Source organism: Aotus nancymaae, unplaced genomic scaffold (assembly GCF_030222135.1).
Source record: "Aotus nancymaae isolate 86718 unplaced genomic scaffold, 86718_ANA_hifiasm-v0.15.2.pri h1tg000041l, whole genome shotgun sequence".
Lineage (NCBI taxonomy): Eukaryota > Metazoa > Chordata > Mammalia > Primates > Aotidae > Aotus > Aotus nancymaae.
This window is the reverse complement of record NW_026988455.1, coordinates 20,725,977-20,745,469: the sequence shown is the minus strand read 5'-3', so window position 1 is coordinate 20,745,469 and position 19,493 is coordinate 20,725,977. Positions and strand designations below refer to the sequence as shown.

Genomic DNA, 19,493 nt, shown 5'->3' with positions numbered 1-19,493 from the left:
CTACCACCAGAATCCTCTGTGTCTCACTGTCAGGGAACGTGGTATTTATGCAGAGGAGGAAGCTCATGTGTTTATGCAGAGCTCCCAGACTGGTCCCTCTGTGACAGTTTGTGCACATTAACAGTCTTAGTCATTGTTTACATCGTAAGCACCATTTGGTCATTGGTGCTGCTGACAGCAGAGCCCAGCGCACAGTGGCCTTAGGAGAAGGGAAACTGAGGCTTGAGGTGACCCTGTCCTCGGGGTTGGTGCTCAGTGGAGTCTGACTCTCCCTCCCTCTCTGGGATTCCTTACGTCCCCATGGTGCTGAGACTGGAGGGTGCACGCCTTCCCTCTGTGAGCACACCTTGGATGTGGTAATGGGTGCCCCTTCTGACCCAACACCCACAGAGATGTGCTCAGCACTTCCTGTTACTGGCTTGTTTCTTAATTTTTGCCCAAATACTACAGAAAAATAAGAAATAGTTTTAAAAATTACCCACAAACTCTGAGCCTCCACATCAGGTATCAATTTCTATCTGTGTTTTCCTTGTCTGCCTGTGAATACAATTTCACGTAGACAAGACTTTGATGTAGCTTTTCCCATCTACCTTCAAGATCCTCTGGGTCTGGGTGCCATGTGCGTGTGGAGGTTCAGTGGCTGAGATGTTCTGCCTTCGGGGGAGTTTCTGTTCCTTCATTTTGAAATATGGCTAGAAGTCATGATGATAGGACACATTGAAATGTATTTTTTATGTATCTTAAGATATTTGGTTAACTGTTAATGTTAATTAAGTAACTTTATAGAATTTTAAATCAGCATGCACATGGTAATATTTGTGAATGACCTAATAGAAGGTTGGCAGCTTTCTATAGGTGGAGGTGTGTTCTTGGTGCATCGCCACACGTATAGTCCCGGCTTGGGGCCACCTCAGACATTTGTGTTCCCCTCCCCATGTCTGCTGGTCCCAGTGGTAGGTGGGCTAGGCTGAGCGTTTCTGTGTATTCGCATCTAATGCCGCAAAACCCTCTTAGCATCCACATCTCTGAGCAGAGCAAGCAGCCTTGGCCTGGACAGGCTGCCTCCCTTCCCAGGATGGCACTTCACTTGGTGCTTCACCTTGTGTCATGGTGGCAGGAGTTGGTGTGCTGGTGTGTTTTCTTCATTCATGGGGCCTAAAAGGAGCTTGCACGTTGCCTTGACATAAGAGTGTTGACTTCTCTTCCCAGGTGGAGTTTGAGGGCCTCAAGCATGAGATCAAGCGTCTGGAGGAGGAGACTGAGTACCTCAACAGCCAGCTGGAGGATGCCATCCGCCTCAAGGAGATCTCGGAGCGGCAGCTGGAGGAGGCGCTGGAGACGCTGAAGACAGAGCGCGAGCAGAAGAACAGTCTGCGCAAGGAGCTGTCACACTACATGAGCATCAACGACTCCTTCTACACCAGCCACCTGCATGTCTCGCTGGACGGCCTCAAGTTCAGTGATGACGCTGCTGAGCCCAACAATGATGCCGAGGCCCTGGTCAACGGCTTTGAGCACGGCAGCCTGGCCAAACTGCCCCTGGACAACAAGACCTCCACACCCAAGAAGGAGGGCCTTGCACCACCCTCCCCCAGCCTCGTCTCTGACCTGCTCAGCGAGCTCAACATCTCCGAGATCCAGAAGCTAAAGCAGCAGCTGATGCAGGTGAGCAGGCAGTGGGTCTTTCGGCATGCTGTCCCCACTCTAGCTCTGCAGGGCTCCCTGAGTAGTGCTTACCTGACACTCTGCTGATGTTAGCTTTCTCTTTTCCTTAGCATTGATTTTAACTCCTGCATCATTACTGTAAATGGAACTCCAGGAGCACATGTAGAGTCCCAGAGAAGTGGTTTCCTGGCACTGTGGCATCCATGTTGTTTCCCTGTTACCTATGTGGTGCCAGGGTGAAGTGATGAGACACTAGCCCCACATGTGATCCCCACATGCAGGCCAGGAGTCAGAAGTGCCCACCAAGGTCATGCATGGGCTCATCTCCTGGGACATTGGATCCCTGTTGATCCAAGGCAACCGAGTCCTGTCTTCCGAAGCAGAGGGCTAGGGCACTAATATTCCCCGCTACCCACCCAGCTAGCCCCGAGCTCTACTTTCTGAGCCCAGCTCGCCTGTAGCACTGGTGGGGAAAGAGCCTGCATTGAGGGTGACCACCATTACTGGTGGGCAGTGTTCTGAGAGCCCAGTGTGAATTCCATCCTTTCTTCACCGTGTGTGTCTCTGTCCACCTCACTGACAGCATGGCCAGGGAACCTGGGGCTCATAGCCTGCCCTGACATGGGGTGGGATGTCACTGTGCTATCCTGGGGGGGTCCTCTAAGCTCTCGGGGTCCATAGCCACTGACAGTGTGTCATGCTGCCTGTGCATTTGCAGATGGAGCGGGAAAAGGCGGGCCTGCTGGCAACGCTGCAGGACACGCAGAAGCAGTTGGAGCACACGCGGGGATCCCTGTCAGAGCAGCAGGAGAAGGTGACCCGCCTCACAGAGAACCTGAGTGCCCTGCGGCGCCTGCAGGCCGGCAAGGAGCGGCAAACAGCCCTGGACAACGAGAAGGACCGTGACAGTCATGAGGATGGCGACTACTACGAGGTGGACATCAATGGGCCCGAGATCCTGGCCTGCAAGTACCATGTGGCTGTGGCTGAGGCTGGTGAGCTCCGCGAGCAGCTCAAGGCACTGCGCAGCACACATGAGGCTCGCGAGGCCCAGCATGCTGAGGAGAAGGGCCGCTACGAGGCTGAGGGCCAAGCGCTCACAGAGAAGGTCTCCCTGCTAGAGAAGGCCAGCCACCAGGACCGTGAGCTGCTGGCCCGGCTGGAGAAGGAGTTGAAGAAGGTGAGCGACGTTGCCGGCGAGACGCAGGGCAGCCTGAGTGTGGCCCAGGATGAGCTGGTGACCTTCAGTGAGGAGCTTGCCAATCTCTACCACCACGTGTGCATGTGCAACAATGAGACGCCCAACCGTGTCATGCTGGACTACTACCGCGAGGGCCAGGGCGGGGCCGGCACCAGCCCTGGGGGCCGCACCAGCCCTGAAGGGCGCGGCCGCCGTTCACCCATCCTCTTACCCAAGGGGCTGCTGGCTCCTGAGACTGGCCGAGCAGACGGCGGGACCGGGGACAGCAGCCCCTCGCCTGGCTCCTCATTGCCATCACCCCTGAGTGACCCACGTCGGGAGCCCATGAATATCTACAACCTGATCGCTATCATCCGTGACCAGATCAAACACCTGCAGGCAGCCGTGGACCGCACCACGGAGCTGTCACGCCAGCGCATCGCCTCGCAGGAGCTGGGCCCCGCTGTGGACAAAGATAAGGAGGCACTCATGGAGGAGATCCTCAAGCTGAAGTCACTGCTCAGCACTAAGCGGGAGCAGATCACCACGCTGCGCACCGTGCTCAAAGCCAACAAGCAGGTGAGGTGCCAGGTGGCAGGGGCACTTGTCACCCACTGCTGGCCTAAGGGTGTTTCCCCTTGGCCTCCTTCCTTCCCCGACACGGGCCCCCCCCCAGGCTTGTGTCACCATCAGGCAGAGCCAGCTCTATATCAGCTCAGCCACCGGCCCTCCCCTGCTCAGGGCCCCCACCTGGGATGGTGGAGCGAGCAGGTGGGAGCAAGGGCCCCTTGGCAAAGCCACTCAGCCAGTGAGAAATGCTGCTGCCATTCACTCACTGTGACTGCCTCATAGTGCTTCCTGATGCTAGAGGGAAAACGTGTGAGAGCTGCATTCGGAGAGTGATTATGGGGCTTTGTAGGGGTCCCTTGGGCAGGTTTGGGGGCGGTCCCTCCTGTGCCAGTCAGAATAAGTGGGTAGGACTCCCCGTGGCACAGCTGCTGGAGTCCATCCCCAGGGTTTGTCAGAGGGAGGGGCCTCCCAGGAACTTTCTTCCCGCTCCCCGTCCTGCGCCCAGAGCACCTCTAGGCTGACTTCACGCCTTTCACTTGCCTGCCCTACATGTGTGTCCCTCAGACGGCCGAGGTGGCCCTTGCCAACCTGAAGAGCAAGTATGAAAATGAGAAGGCCATGGTTACCGAGACCATGATGAAGCTGCGCAACGAGCTCAAGGCCCTCAAGGAGGACGCAGCCACCTTCTCCTCGCTGCGCGCCATGTTTGCCACCAGGTAACCATGCTGCTGTTGGGCCTTCCCCTTCCACAAGGCCAGCTGTCCTCCACGCTTGCCTCCATGCAGTCTCTCACTGCCTCACGCTGAGGCCTGCAGCCTTGCCTACTCAGTGGCTGCACCCAGCTCCATTGGAGCCAGCATGGTATGAGATTGGGGAAGCATGGCCGCTAGCACATCTCTGGCACACTAGTGCTCAACTTGGTGACAAGAAAGGGTGAGACGATATGGGGGCCACATGGGGTTGGGGGCCTCCAGCTGCTGCACCTCAGCTTTCCCCAAGGTTACACAAGCAGGTACTGAAGCGTGGAGCAACACATGGCCAGGGAGAGCAGAGTGTGTGTAATCCTTTTGCTGTGAATGAAACCCAGCAGGCCCAGGCTTGTCTCTGCTCTGCATATATGGAGACTGAGGGCAGAAAGGCTGAGGAGAGAGATCCTGGAGTGGATGGGCCAGAGTGGCAGAGCTTCAGGGGCTGCTAGGGGTGCTTGGGCCCCCACCCCTTAGATCCAACATTTACAGGGACTTACTTGAGGCTACCAGGTGACAGAGGAGTCCTGGCCTTTTCTGTCATGAAGTATTTGCTCCCAAGAACTTGGCCATAAGGCACAGGTGTGTGTTAAGGTTTGTAGATTCAGAACACATGGTTCCTTGGCTCTGCTCAGCCCTCAGCACAGACTGACAAAGCATCGACCTTGGGAATAAGCCCAGTCCTGCTTAGGTTTACATCCACACCCTAGAAGCTGTGGCTTCTCCATGTCTTGATGCCCCAGGCCACCTCAAGGCCTTGAAGTGGGGAGAGCCCCTCCTAGAAGAAGCCCAGTTAGCCTTCTGGCTGGAGCAGGTCACTGCTGGGGTCCACTGTTGGGGTCCCACCTCTGTGCACAGACATGTGCCTCTGTGTCATTGTGACCACTGGGTACTCACCTCCCATCCTCCACCCTGCCAATCCGGGGAGGGTGGAGAGAGGGCCTTGGGGCTGGGAGGAGGCCAGCTCTCTTTCCTCCTCTATGGGGGGCTCTTAGTAATGGGCTCTGGGGTCACTGTCCCAGAGCCTTCCCAGCATGATCCAGCAGGTAGTGCTATTCATCTTTGGAAGGTGAAAGAGGACCCTGTCAGGGGGCACCTGGGAAGATGCTGGAACCAGGACCTGCCCCAGGATCTCCTACAGCTCTGCCCACTGGTTTTGGGATGAGGCTGTTGATGTATCCACACACGTGGTTCCACTCAGTGCTCAGCACAGACTGACAAAGCATCGACCTTGGGAACAAGCCCAGTCCTGCTTAGGTTTACATCCACACCCTGGAAGCCATGGCTTCTCCATGTCTTGATGCCCCAGGCCACCTCAAGGGGTGGGTGTACACCCCTCCCTGGCTGGGAGTCAGACCCCAAGGCTGGGAATCGAGGCTCCCTAGGTGTTTAGGGGCCTCTGTGGGGCAGGTCCTGGTTCCAGCATCTTCCCAGGTGCCCTCTGACAGGTACCTGTCTTTCACCTTCCAAAGATGGGTAGCGCCACCTGCTGGGTCATGTTGGGATGGCATCATGGTGCTAGCCCTGCATGGGGGACAGGCAGCCAGACCCACCATGGGCCCAGCAGATAACCTAGATGTTTCCTTTTTATGGGTGAGCAAGCTGAGGCTCTGAGCTGGACAGGGTGGGAACTACACATAGGGGCTGCTTCTCTCAAGCCTGGTGCCAGGCACTCCCAGTTTCTCAGCATCCCTGTAGGCCCTGCCAGGGCAGGGTACAGACAAGGAAGAATTCCAGGGTTTCTCTGGAAGCATCCTGTCTTCCTTGGGCTTCGGAAAAAATTCCACAGTTTCTCAGCATTTGGCATGTAAACTCTACCTTTTAAAATTTGTTTTATTGTAAAACTTAACTTTTCAGATGGAGCCAAGATTTTGAAACTGCAAGGATCACAGCTCAATGTGTGTCCCCAAAATAGTGGGCAACAGAGTCCTTGGAGAGGGTGCTATCCAAGGGCCGGCTCCTGGTGGGTGGGGACAGGCAGAGTGGGGCACATGTGGGGAGGGTGGGGTTGTACTCAGTACCTGAATAGCTCCACCGCCCTGGGAGCCCCTGGGCTTAACCCGCCCTGTGTCTCTATGTCCCTACCAAGCCCCACCCATATGGGACATGTGGAAGAAGGGTGTCCAGGGACAGAACACACCCTCCCACAGCTCTGCACCCGGGTTTTGGGATGAGGCTGTTGATGTGTCCACACACGTGGTTCCTTGGCTCTACTTATTGCTCAGCACAGACTGACAAAGCATCGACCTTGGGAACAAGCCCAGTCCTGCTTAGGTTTACATCCACACCCTAGAAGCCATGGCTTCTCCATGTCTTGATGTCCCAGGCCACCTTAAGGCCTTGAAGTGGGGAGAGCCCCTCCTCCTAGAAGAAGCCCAGTTACTAAGGGGCATAGGCTCTTTGTAAGAGCTATATGCAGCTGAATGAGCAAAGCAGCCCCTCCTCCACAAAACCATAAAACTCAATCCAATGTCATAGGGCTGCCCTGCCCGGGCCCAAGCCTCCCTCTCACCCTTATCAGGGACTTGTCTGAGCAAAGCCTGTGCTAAAAGAAGCCAGAATGATTCTCCCCCAGCCCCGCCCTCCAGCCCAGAGGCCACACTGAGGAATGGCTCTGATGCAGGGCTGTCAGAGGGCTGCGCAGCCCTTCCCTGTTCCCGCCCCTCAGTCATGCTTTCGGTACCCACAGGTGTGACGAGTACATCACACAGCTGGATGAGATGCAGCGGCAGCTGGCAGCCGCCGAGGACGAGAAGAAGACGCTGAACTCGCTGCTGCGCATGGCCATCCAGCAGAAGCTGGCGCTGACCCAGCGGTTGGAGCTGCTCGAGCTGGACCATGAGCAGACCCGGCGTGGCCGTGCCAAAGCTGCTCCGAAGGCCAAGCCAGCCACCCCGAGCGTAAGTCACACCTGCGCCTGTGCCAGCGACAGGGCCGAGGGCACTGGGCTGGCCAACCAGGTGTTCTGCAGCGAGAAGCACAGCATTTACTGTGATTAGGGGCTGTGGGGCGCCGCACACTGCAGCTAACATCTGCTTCACCTCAACTAACCCAGCAGCAGTGGGACAGCGGCGCTAGGTCAATCTTAACGTGACTAATGCACAGAGGGCAGGATTCTAGCCTAGATGCCATGGGGCATGTGCATCAGCAGGACACTTGTGAGAGTTTTGTGTCGCTTCTCACTCCTTGAAGCCCCCTCAGGAGCACCCAGTCCTCAGCTGCTCTCTTAGGTGGGGGTCAGAAGTGGGGATAGAGCTGCACATTTTTGGAGCAGACGTGTGATGAAAGCATCTTCTAAGCCCTGGGCACCCTTGGGGAAACCCAAGGGAAGGAATCCTGGTCCTGCTCCCTCGGCACTCAAAAGGGGCAGAACCTGAGTTGAAACTTGCATGTTCCTCGCATGTGTCTAACGTCAGCACTAGAAAGCAGTTTTAGGAGGTTCTAGCCTGAATCATAGGTATGACCTCAGAGGTTGGCTCTGCACTTGGCATAGTTTCATGGAAAGGATTACATTGTAATTTATGCAGTACCTCACTGCAAATCATATTCAGGACAGAAGTGCAGAATTTCTTCCCCAAGCCCCGAGAAGAGCAGCCCTGAGCCCCTGTATTCTGCTGGCCAGACTCACATGACACAGACACAGCTGACCATAACCCAGGAATCCAGAGCTCGGTTCCTCATTTCTGAGATCAGCATGCTTGTCTAGTAGCCTGTGAGGTGACAGATTAGCAGGGCCCAAGGCCCCAGGTGTTCTTTTTTCATGAGAAAAGCTTTCCAAGTGCCTGGCCAGACCTTGGTCCTTAGTGCAGAGCCCGTCCTTTTGTACTTGGGGTGACCACTGCAGCCAGTTGTCAGGCCTTCCTTAGGGGGTTCAGTCTCAAAGACCTGGGGCTTTGAAAACCCTAGCCTGAAGTCTGAGCCACTGGGGACTTGGCTGGATTGGACACCCAGAGTTGTAGCCAAGCCCAGCCCTGTGCTGGGAAAGCTTTGCATGGGGCCAGGGCCAGTTATCAGGATTCACAGGTAGGAGATTGTAGGTATCTTTATTTAGTGCAATTTGGGGGATGACAACAGAGAAAGAGGAAAGGTAGCCATAGGGCTCTCCCATTTCCAGAGATTCCATCCACACCAGAGCTTTGGCATCAGGCCGCCTGCCTTCCCACATTGTGAAGCAGAACTTTTCTCAGTATTTTCCTCCTGATTACCCTGTGGGGCCAGCTGGACCTGAGGCTGCAGTCTTCTCTCCTGCAGGCTGCTTGCCTTGTCTCCCATGCGGAAGGGGCATTCGAGTTACCTGGTGAGAGACTGTGTTGCCCCTTCCCACAGCTGTCTGCCTTGCGTGGTCTTCCCTTTGGTGCCGAATATGTCTTGGTCCCCTCCAGACTCCAGGACAGGTCCATGTATGTCCCCTGCGTGTTCATCCTGGGCCCAGATCCCCCTTCCCCAGCAGGACTGGCAGTGGGATGGCTGCCAGCATGCCCACCCTGCACGCGCTTTGCCCTCTCCTTGCAAGCCTGGCACACAGCTTCTCTCCGTACTCCTAAGGGGCTTTGCAGACACTCAAGCCACTGGGCCCCCCCTAACACATGCAGGTCTTCTCTTCTGCCAACTAACGTGCTCGTGCCCTCCCAGCACGTGGAGAGCTTCGGTTGTCAGATGAACAGGAAGCGACAGATGACCGCTTTCTAATGCTCTCTTTTCTCCTGTTTTCAGCTGTAGAGTAGCTGCCAGAAGGACTTGGCCACCCGGCCCTGTCACACTGCAGCCCCCTCCCCTTCCCTCTCGTGACCCACAAGGAGGAAGGAAGGGCAACCTAAAAGCTCACTTAGAAACTTTTTGGATATGCCACTGCAATTCTTTTCAAAATAGCATTCCCCAAGTTTTTAATGGGAGGAAAAAAAGCTTTAATGTTGAGCATGCTGCGAGCTGCTGCGTGGAAAGGCCTCTGTACGGGCCGAAGACCCTTCTTCCCCGGCTGCCAGGCTTGCCAGGAGCCTGCTGGAAACACCCACCATGCGGGCTCCTTGTTACACATGTTCTTTTTTTATCCGATCAACCTGTGCACTTTTGATATTATATTTGCTTCCTTAATTCCTCGCGTAGAGACGGTCGCAGGTGCCGTGGTCTATGCTTGTGGTCCTATAGCTGTCTGCCTCAGCTCCCACCGTGTTGGTCTGGTGTCAGCACGAGGCAGAGCTGTGTGCTCCGTAGCGTGTAGCTTTAGACTCGGAGATGGGGGCTTTGACCCAGCGAGGAGCTCTGCTAAGTGTATCCACGCTGTGGTTCAGCAGCCTTTAGATCATACGGCATTGTGGTTCATGTTTGAAATTACAGATTTTAAATGCCATGTTCATTAAGAAATCCAGGGTATTCAGATTCTGGGGTTTTTCATATTGTATTATTATTATTCTTAGGAATAGTTCAATGTAACAAGAAGAAAACTTGACCTTTGCTCTGGTTAAAACAGTAATAGGCACTTGAAAAAAAAAGATAAATTATTGAATGAGTAGTATTACCTACAAATTCCAGAATTTTCTGGGTTTTAGGACATTGTGAAGCATGACTGATTAACAGAATTTTATACAACTGTACCAATAAAATTCCAAATTGGAATTGTTTTGTTACTCTGGTTGTTGTGCCAAATTGTGGTACACTTAGAAAATTCTACAGTCGTCGATTTTTAGGGTGTTCTCTTTCAACACCTTTTTGTTAGTAATCATTGCCAGTAGTGCCTTCATCAGTTAAGGGAGGTGTCCCAGCACAGATCATTCTCGAAAGCAAGCAGGGTAGAGCTAGTGGGCATGCTGAAGGCCAGCGTGGACAGCAGGTGAGGCAGGCGCTCCTCACACCCGGACCTGGGCATCTTCATTGAGGGAAAGAAAACAGTCATTGTGCAAAATTCTGTTAGTCAGTGATTCTTTACTTGCAAATTCAGGGGCTTAGAAAATGAAAGCAAACACAAAACCTTGAGTGTGCTTTGGGAACCAAATGGACCTTTTGGGACAAGCTGAGCAAGCTGTATGAACGCCACGTTTGTGAAGAGCTGAAGGTGTCAGGAGGGCCGACTCTCTGTTGGCATGCGCAGTAGGGGAGGAGGGTTAGCCATAGTATTCTTTGCAAATGTGAAAGCGAGACATTGTATCTTCTCTTGCTTGGTGTAACTAATCACTGTTAATTTCAGGAAACAGAACTCATTAAAACTCCTTAGCAAACCAGGTCTACATCCTGTTTTGTTTGCTGAGTGAGGTTCGTGGGAGTGGTCAAATTGGTACTCTTGGAGGAAGAAAAACTGTCCTTCCTCCTCCAAAAAAGGAAAAATTATAATAATATAAATGAGAAAAATAAAAGAATTCTGTTTCCTGGAATAAGCATTTCTTATTCCTAGTTGTAGGGACTCCTATTTTTACCTTCCGTTACAGTGTTGATTCATAAGAAATACTGTTACATTTGAGATAACTTCATCTGTATGGGGTATTTATTTGCAATGATGTCTGAGTACTGTATTTTTTCTGTGCATTACCTTAGTGTCAGAATGTTGGTCTTTATTTTAAAGTCACATGCATGTTCTCCTGCCAAGGAACCTTTACACAGACCCAAACAAAAAAATAGTAATAATCAAATGCCTTCAGTTTCTGAGAAAATGAGGCAGAGCATGGAAAAGAATAGGAAGGAGAAATTAATTGAGATTTTTCAGGACACAGACATATGATGTGAATGTCGACAAAGCCAGCGCGCATAGGAACAGTGGGCCTGGGTAAAGAATCACATTGGTAGGACCAATAAAGAATAATAAAAAGACAAAGCACATGTTTGTTCTCTGTGGTTGTTCTGACTCCCTGCTCCAGATAACTGTGGTTTAAGCAAGGCATAATAATTCCACTGCCTCAAACAACAACAACAACAACAAAGCCAGTCTCTCAGGTAACCCTGGTGGTGGGAGCTGGAAGCAGCCTGGGGTCCACCTTCAGGAGAGTGGAGGGAGGGGTCATGTATATGTGGGAAGACTGTCACTCCATCCCTGAAACTGAGGAGTGTGTTCAAGCACCCAGAAGGTGAAGGTAGGAAAAGGGTAGACTTAGTGTCTGGGTGCCTGTGCCAATCAAATACACCACTAGGCAGAAATGAGCCAGGCCACACTGGGCCACACACATGTGTGGAAGTGGAGGGCACAGACAGTGTCCCCCTGGAAAGGGAAAGGGGCCTGTCCCCCAGAGCCCTGACGCCTTACACCTCTGTCTTCCTCGAAGGTCTTCTGAGGAGGCTCCTCCAGGACACCCTGCAGCATCAGGTGTGAAGACCCAGCAGCGTGGTGATAAGAACACACTGTGTATACATAGACTAAAACTAGGATTAGCCTGTGCTATCCTGATAAGGAGGTAGGGATTCAGATGACGTAGAATCCTTTGCTGTCCAAACTCTTGCTTTCTGAACCCAGGAATCACATTTTTCTGTAGGAATATGTCCAGATATACACTGGGCACATTCATATGATTGCTTGTGGGTGTGAGAAAAGTAGGACAGTGTCTAGTCAAGGGGACAGTAAGTACCAGGAAATGCTCCTGCCACCCCCTCATCTGATAGCCACAGTCAGGCCTGTGTGGCTTCATCATGTAGGGCTTCCCTCTGGAAAGCCATCTGAGGCTAGGGTCTCACTTCCCCAGGACCCCGCCATCTGACAAGTGCCACTGCCATGCCACCTTTCCTAGTTTCACTGTCACTGCAGAACCTCCAGCCTTTAATGATACTATTCTGCTTTAGTAGCAGCTGTTAGGACGTGTTTTCTATTTAAACCGTTCTTTCTCATGCAGTAAAAGAGGCAGTTGTCCAACTCCTGGAAAAGTTTGAAAAGAAAGCCCTCAGCTAATCTAGAAGACCCTTGAGGAGGGAGGTGGTAAGGTGTCAGGGCCCTGCTGGGCAGGCCCCTTTCCAGGGACAGTGTCTGTGCCTTCCACTCCCACACTTGTGCATGGCCCAGTGTGGCCTGGTTCACTTCTGCCTGGTGGTGTATTTGATTGGCATCGGCATCCAGACACTGAGTCTGCTCTCGCCTCCTACCCTCATCTTCTGGGTCCGTGAACACAGTCTTCAGTTTCAAGGATGGAGTGACAGCCTCCTGAGTGGGTGGGGTCTCAGGAGCTTGCAGAAGGGGACAGTCCATGCTGAAAGGCCTTCTACTCAGCCTTCCCTCTGGGAGAGGGTGGTCTCCATTTCCTCTGCATCTTTTTGTCTCCCTGCAGTGGTTTCACCGCTACTTCCTGGCAGGTTACTAGAGCTGGAAACAGCAGCATGGGTTTGAGAGCTGGGCTGATGATTGAATCACCACCATTTGGTAGCTGGCTGCCTAAGCTCTCTGAGCCTCAGCTTCCCTATCTGGGGACAGTAGGGCCTCTTCTATAGGTGGTTGTGAATCTTCACCAAGCCCTTGGTACTAGCATGCAGCAGGTACTCAATCGATGATTGGTGCTAATATGATTCTTACTGTCCTCATCATCACCAGTGCTTTGGACACAAGGTCATGGATCTAGGTCTTTGTCCTGTGGGGAATATAATTTTAAGTCATCTTATTAGCAGAATGTCATTTGCATCCAGGAAACTGTGCACATCCTAATATACAGGCCAAATTTGCACACAGTGAACACAGCTATGTAACTGAGTAACTCCAAAGTTCCCCACCCCCACCCCTGCCCCCAGGTATACTTTTTGGGGAGTATTTATCCTTCATCAGCACAAGTTAATAGGGTATCTGCTACTCCTGGTGAGTCACTGGGCTGCCTTCTTCCCACAGAGCCTCCCAGGAGAACAGACATACCACATCAGGTTTGTTTCTTCAAAGTTTTTGTGAAGTATAGCACACATACATATACAAATAAAAGTGTCCACTGGCTGACTGGATTTTTGCAAACTGTCAGGCTGTGTAGCCAGCATTCAGAGGAGAGGCGAATGAGGACAGCCCCCAGAAGTTCTGATGTTTTCTGCACCCACTTCTCCCAGAGCTAACTCCCTGACTCTGTCAGTGCAGGTCACTTTTGCCTGTTTCTGTACTTATCAATGGAAGTATACAATAGACACTTGGAGCTTTGATAGATTTTCTTAACAAACTGCATTGATTTAGCACACCATGATCCAACTATGTGTTTAGAGGTGTCTCATTTTAGATTCAAAGACACAAACAAGAATAAAGGGTGGAAAAAGATACCCCAAAGGAGAGCACAGGTGGCTATGCTAATGTTGGACCTTAAGGCAAAAATTGTTATGCAAGGCAAAGAAGGACTTCATATAATGATGAGAGTCAGTTTACCAGGAAGATGCAAAGACCATGAATATATATGCACCAACCAGGAACCCCAAAATATATGAAGCAAAACTTCCCAAAATTAAAGGGAGAAATAGCTCAACAATGGTGGGTGGGAATTTCAGTACCCCACTTTCAATAATAGCTAGAAAAATGAGACAAGATCAGAAAGGAAACAGAATACTTGAACAGGACTATAAAACAGCTAGACCTAATAGACATGTACAGAACATTCCAAATAATACATACTAAATGCATATGTAACATTCTCCAATCTAGAAACCATTTTAAGGCACAAAAGAAGTCTCAATAAATGTAAGAAGATTGGAATAATACAAGTTATATTCTCCGTGAGAGTGAAATAAAGTTAGAAATAATAATGAAATTTGGAAAATTTACAAATATGTGGGGAAAAAAAACAAACTTCCTAATAAACAGAGTCAAAAAAGATACAATACAAAAGGAAGAGAGATCTGAAATCAATAACCTAACCTCCCAACCTTAAAAACTAGAAAAAGAGAAACTAAGCCCAAAGCAAACAGTCAGAAGGAAATAGTAAAGATTACAACAGCGATAAATGAAATAGGGAATGGGGGGAAATGGCAAAAATCAACAAAACCACAAGTTGTTTCTTTGAAAAGATAAGCAAAAATGACAAACCTTTTAGGTAGACCAAGAAAAAAAGTTACTAAAATAAAAAATGAAATTGTGACATTACTACTGATTTTACAGAAATATTAAGGAGCAAAGAGTACATTGAACATTACATAGCAACAACATTAGATCATCTAAACTCAAAGCAAGCAGAGGGTAGGAACTAGTAAAGAGTTGAGTGGATATAAATGAATAGAAAGTTAGGAGAGAAAACCAACAAACCCACAAGTTGTTTCCTTAAAAAGATAAACAGCCAATGGCAAACTTTAGACTGTTCAAGAAAAACAGATGATCAAATTACTAAATCAGGAATGAGAGTGGAGACAATAATGACCTTACAGAAAGAAAAAGGATTATGAGAAAATATAACAATGCTAAAAAAACATACGTACACTTGATGAAATGGCAAATAACTAGAATCACACAAACTCCCGGAACTGACTCGAAAGGAAATAAGTAATAGGCATATAACAAAAGACTGACACAGTCATCAAAAGTCTTCCAACAGGAATTTCAGTTTCTGGCTTGGTATGTGAGGTGCTCAGAATTCATCACTTCTTCCTAACAACAAAGGAAAAGCTAAACAAACAGAAACAACTTTTTGAAGATCCTTCAGAGAAGTAAGCTCATAGACCAAATCACCGCACCAAAAATTGGGAAGACTCACAGATACAGAGAACTGTCAGAAGTGAAGAACCTATTATTGGAAACAGTAAGGAAGGCCATCTTTGTTATGAAGCAGCAGAGAACTTCCCTGAATTGTGTTTGTGTTCTAGTGTTTTGCGGCAGGTAGCTCTGTGAATGATTCAATCTTTAGCTGGAGCTATTTCTGAACAAAGTGTTGAAGGGGCAGCCTGGTTCCTTTGAATTGTTTGTAGTAAAATGAGGGAAGAAAGATAATTTAGAATTGATGTTCAAAAGGGAAGCAGAACTCAAAAATTTGGAAAACTCAACCTATCCATATTGGAAGAATGAAAAATCTTGTTCAGGAGGAAAGGGTCTGGCCAAGTAACTCTTTGGTTAGGTGATTAGTATGGACCAATCTCAGTGAAGGCCAAATGTTATTAAGAGAAAGATTGGTCTGCCATCTATAAACAGAAGCCAGGACCTATTTTCCAAGGCAATAGAAGAATGACCCCAAAGGCATTTCTGAGTTCTTCAGAGCTACCCATCCCATCACAGACCCTGAGTGCAAAGATGTGGGGGCATGACTGCCTTCCCCCAGAATTAAAAGGATGCCCCAAGAGAGCCATGGGGCTGAGGCAGAGAACCACTGCAGGGGAAGGGCCACTACAGAGGGCCCCCACTAGGCCCATGTCCTGTGGAGCCATGGGGGCAGGATTGCCCCCATGACTGCAGACCAGGGGAGCCACTAGTGGTGGTTTCCAGGGGAGCCTTGGATGCATGATCCAGGCACAGAGCTACTGTGGAGGCAGGAGCAAGGCCCAGGCACCTGGCTGCCTCAGGGGCAGGGCCACCCAAAGCCACAGGGCAGGGCTGCCACCACTTTGTGTCCTGAAGGTGATACTATCACCCTAGTGGGCCTGGAGGGCAGAACATTGAGCCAATGACTGTTCTCAAACCTTGAGATTTCCTGTTGTTTCCTCTGTTGGGTTTCAGACTTACTTGGGACCAGTCACTGTTTTCTTCTCTCCTGTTTCTCCCTTTTAAAATGGAAATGTGTATTCTATGCCCATCCCACCATTGTATTTTGGAAGTACAGAACATGTTTGTTTCACGGCTAGAGAGCAGTTTGCCTCAGAATGAATCATACTTTCAGTCTCACCTATATCTTATTTAGATGAAACTCTGAAATTGAGATTTTGGAGTTGGTACTGGAACGTTTTAAGAGTTTGGGGGCTATTGGGATGGAATTAATGTATTTTGCTTGTGACATAGACATGAATTTGAGAGAAGCACGAGTGGAATGCTAGGAGTCTAAATGTGTTCCCTCAAAATTCATATGTTGAGGCTGGATATGGTGGCTCATGCCTGTAATCCCAGCACTTTGGGAGGCCAAGGTGGGTGGATCACAAGGTCAGGAGGTTGAGACCATCCTAGTTAACACGATGAAACCCCATCTCCACTAAAAATATAAAAAATTAGCCGGGTGTGGTGGCACCAAAACAAAAAATCCTATGTTAATATTCTAACCCCAGAAGTGCTGGGATTACAAAGTGGAGCCTTTAGGTGGTGATTAGGTCGTGAGGTCAGAGCTGTCATAATAAGAAAAGCACTCTTATTTTAAAACAAACAAACAAAAAACAACCTAGAGAACTAGCTCTTCCCTTCCACCATCTGAAGTTGTAATGAAAAGATGGTTTTCTATACACCAAGAAGTGGGCCAGGTCTGCAGGCACTTTGATTTTGGATTTCCCATCCTCTAGAAATACTAAAAACAAACTTCTGATGTTTGTAAGCCAGTCTATTTTGTTTTTATGCTCAAATGGACTAAGACACATATGAAATGCCCAGTTAAAACCACAAAAGGCGAAAAACTGGAAAATAAAAGTAGAAACAAATAATAAGGGCAATGATAGTAAACAGTAACAAATGGTAGAAATTAATTCAAATATATCAGTGATCACTTTAAACATCAGTGGTGTAAATACTAAAATCAAGAATGAGAGTGGGGACAATAATGACCTTACAGAAAGAAGCGGATAAAAAAGATCGTCGGCCTGGAGCGGTGGCTCACGCCTGTAATCCCAGCACTTTGGGAGGCCGAGGCAGAGGTGGATCATTTGAGGTCAGGAGTACATGACCAGGCTGGCAACATGGTAAAACCCTGTCTTCCCACTTGAACCTGGGAGGCAGAGTTTGCAGTGAGCGAGATTGTGTTAGTGCACTCCAGCCTGGGCAACAGAGTGAGACTCCGTCTCAAAAAAAGAAAAAGAAAAAGAAAACGATTGTCAAAAGTGGATTAAAAAGCAAGACTCAACTCTATGTTGTTGTCTTAGTTTATTTTGTGTTGTTATAACAAAATGCCTGAGGCTGGGCTTCAGTAGTCTGGTACTCAGGTATTCTCATATTCAGGTTTTTGGCCCATGATGACTGAAAGGTTCAAGATTGGTCAGCCATATCTGTTGGGGAACTTGGACTGCTTCAACTCATGGCAGAAAGTGGACATGTACAAAGAGGTCACATGTCAGGAGGAGAAGCAAGAGAGAGAAACTAAGGAAGCCAGAGTCTTCAGCAACCTACTCTCAAGGAAACTAATCTGTTCCCATACAAGCAAGAACACACCCAGAGAAGGGCGTTAGTCTATTTATGAAGGATCTACTCCTATGACCCAAATACCTACCTCCCACTGGGCCGTACCTCCCAACACTGTCATGCTGGGGATCAAATTTCAACATGAGTTTTGTCAGGAACAGACCACATTCAAACCACAGCAGTTGTCTACAAGAAACGTTAAATATATATAAAGGTACGTATCAATTAAAAGTTAAGGAATGGGAAAAGGTGTACCATACTAATGCTAATCAAAGAAAGTGGGAGTAGCTATATTATTTTAGACAGAGCAGACTTAGAGCAAGGAAAGTTATCAGCAGTAAAGAGGGGCATTACATAATGAGAACAGGATCAGTTCTTCGAGTAGGCAACAGTCCTTTATGTGTATGCACCTAACTGTACAATGCCAAAATATACAAGGTAAAAACTCTTAGAACTGCAAGGAAAAACAGACAAATCCACTGTTAAAGTTGGAATCCTCAACACCGCTCTATCAGAAATGAACAGATCCAGCAAGCAAAAAATCAATAGTTGAGCTCAACACCACCATCAGCCAACTTGATATGATTGACTTGACAGACTGCTTGATCCAACAGAACCAGAATACCCCTGTCAAGCTCACATGGGACATTCACTAAGATATACTATATCTGGGCCATAAGACACACCTTCATAAATTGAAAAGGATAGAAATCATGAAATGTCTGCTCCCAGGCTCACAGGGGAATTAAACTAGAAATCAACAGAAAGATAGCTGCAAAGTCCTCCAATACTTGGAGGTGAAACAACACAACTCTCAGTAGTACGTGATCACAGAAGAAATCTCAAGACAAATTTTAAAATACTTTGAACTAAAGATGAAAGTACAACTTGTAATTTTAGAGTACAGCTAAAGCAGTACATTCAGGGAAATTTATACTATTAGGTTGCACATATTAGAAAAGAAAAAAGATGTAAAATGAATATGCACCTACTTTAGGAACGTAGGAAAAGAACAATTTAGATCTAAGGTAAGCAGAATAAAAGAAATAAAGAGGAGAAATCAATGAAATTGGAAACAGGAAATCAAAGAGAAAATCAATGAACCCCAAAGTTGGGTCTTTGAAACGATTTTTTTAAATGGAAAACTTCTATTCAAGCTAATTGAGAAAAAAGCCAGACTACTACTGTCAGAAATGAATAAGGGGGCATTGCTACAGATCACATGGACGTCAAAAGGATAATGAAGAAAATAAAGGAATACTATGAACAAGTCTCTGCCCACAAATTCAATAACCTACATGAAATAGACTCAGTTTTTTTGAAAGACTAAATCTGCCAGAATACAAGAAGAAATTGATAATGGGCCTAGATATATTAAAAAAAAAAAAATCAGCCAGGTGTGGTGGCTCACGCCTGTAATCCCAACACTTTGGGAGGCTGAGGTGGGTGGATCACCTGAGGTCGGCAGTTCAAGACCAGCCTGACCAACATGGAGAAACCTCATCTCTACTAAAAATACAAAATTAGCTGGGCATGGTGGCACATGCCTGTAATCCCAGCTACTCGGGAGGCTGAGGCAGGAGAATTGCCTGAACCCAAGAGGCGGAGGCTGTGGTAAGCCAAGATAGCACCATTGCACTCCAGCCTGGGTAACAAAAGCAAAACTCCATCTCAAAATAAATAAATAAAATAATTAAATCAGGAATAAATAACTTTCAGAACATTAAGTGCAAGGCCCACATGGGTTTACTAGTGAATTCTACCGCACATTTTCTTTCTTTGAGACTGAGTTTTGCTCTTTATACCCAGGCTGGCATGTAGTGGGGCACAATCTCAGCTCACTGCAACCTCCACCTCCTGGGTTCAAGTGATTCTCCTGCCTCAGCCTCCTAAGTAGCTGGGATTACAGGTGTGCACCACCATGCCAGGCTAATTTTTGTATTTTTAGTAGAGGCGGGGTTTCACCATGTTGGCCAGGCTAGTCTCAAACTCCTGACTTCAAGTGATCTGCTCGTCTCGGCCTCACAAAGTGCAGGGATTATAGGCATCAGCCACTGCACCCGGCCTCTACCACACATTTAAGGAACAAATTATACTACTCTTCTACAATCTCTTCCAGAAGATAGAAGTAGTAGAGAAACTTCCTAACACTTCCTATGAAGCCAGCATG

The 19,493-nt window shown here is 48.7% G+C and overlaps 1 protein-coding gene across 2 annotated transcripts in view; it reads left to right on the top strand.

Annotated features, from left to right (window-relative positions):
• Nucleotides 1-10,968, top strand: part of BICD2 (BICD cargo adaptor 2) — a 53,037-nt gene extending 42,069 nt beyond the window's left edge. The window contains exons 4-8 of one of the 2 annotated variants that reach the window (XM_012472225.3): nt 1,210-1,665; nt 2,384-3,424; nt 3,980-4,131; nt 6,851-7,061; nt 8,875-10,968. In XM_012472225.3, the coding sequence (XP_012327648.1) occupies nt 1,210-1,665; nt 2,384-3,424; nt 3,980-4,131; nt 6,851-7,061; nt 8,875-8,880 (1,866 nt within the window). In that variant the 3' untranslated portion in view covers nt 8,881-10,968. Of the gene's footprint in view, nt 1-1,209; nt 1,666-2,383; nt 3,425-3,979; nt 4,132-6,850; nt 8,423-8,874 lie in introns of those variants that run through there. The other variant, XM_012472224.3, reaches the window with a different exon arrangement.
• Nucleotides 10,969-19,493: the final 8,525 nt, after the last annotated feature.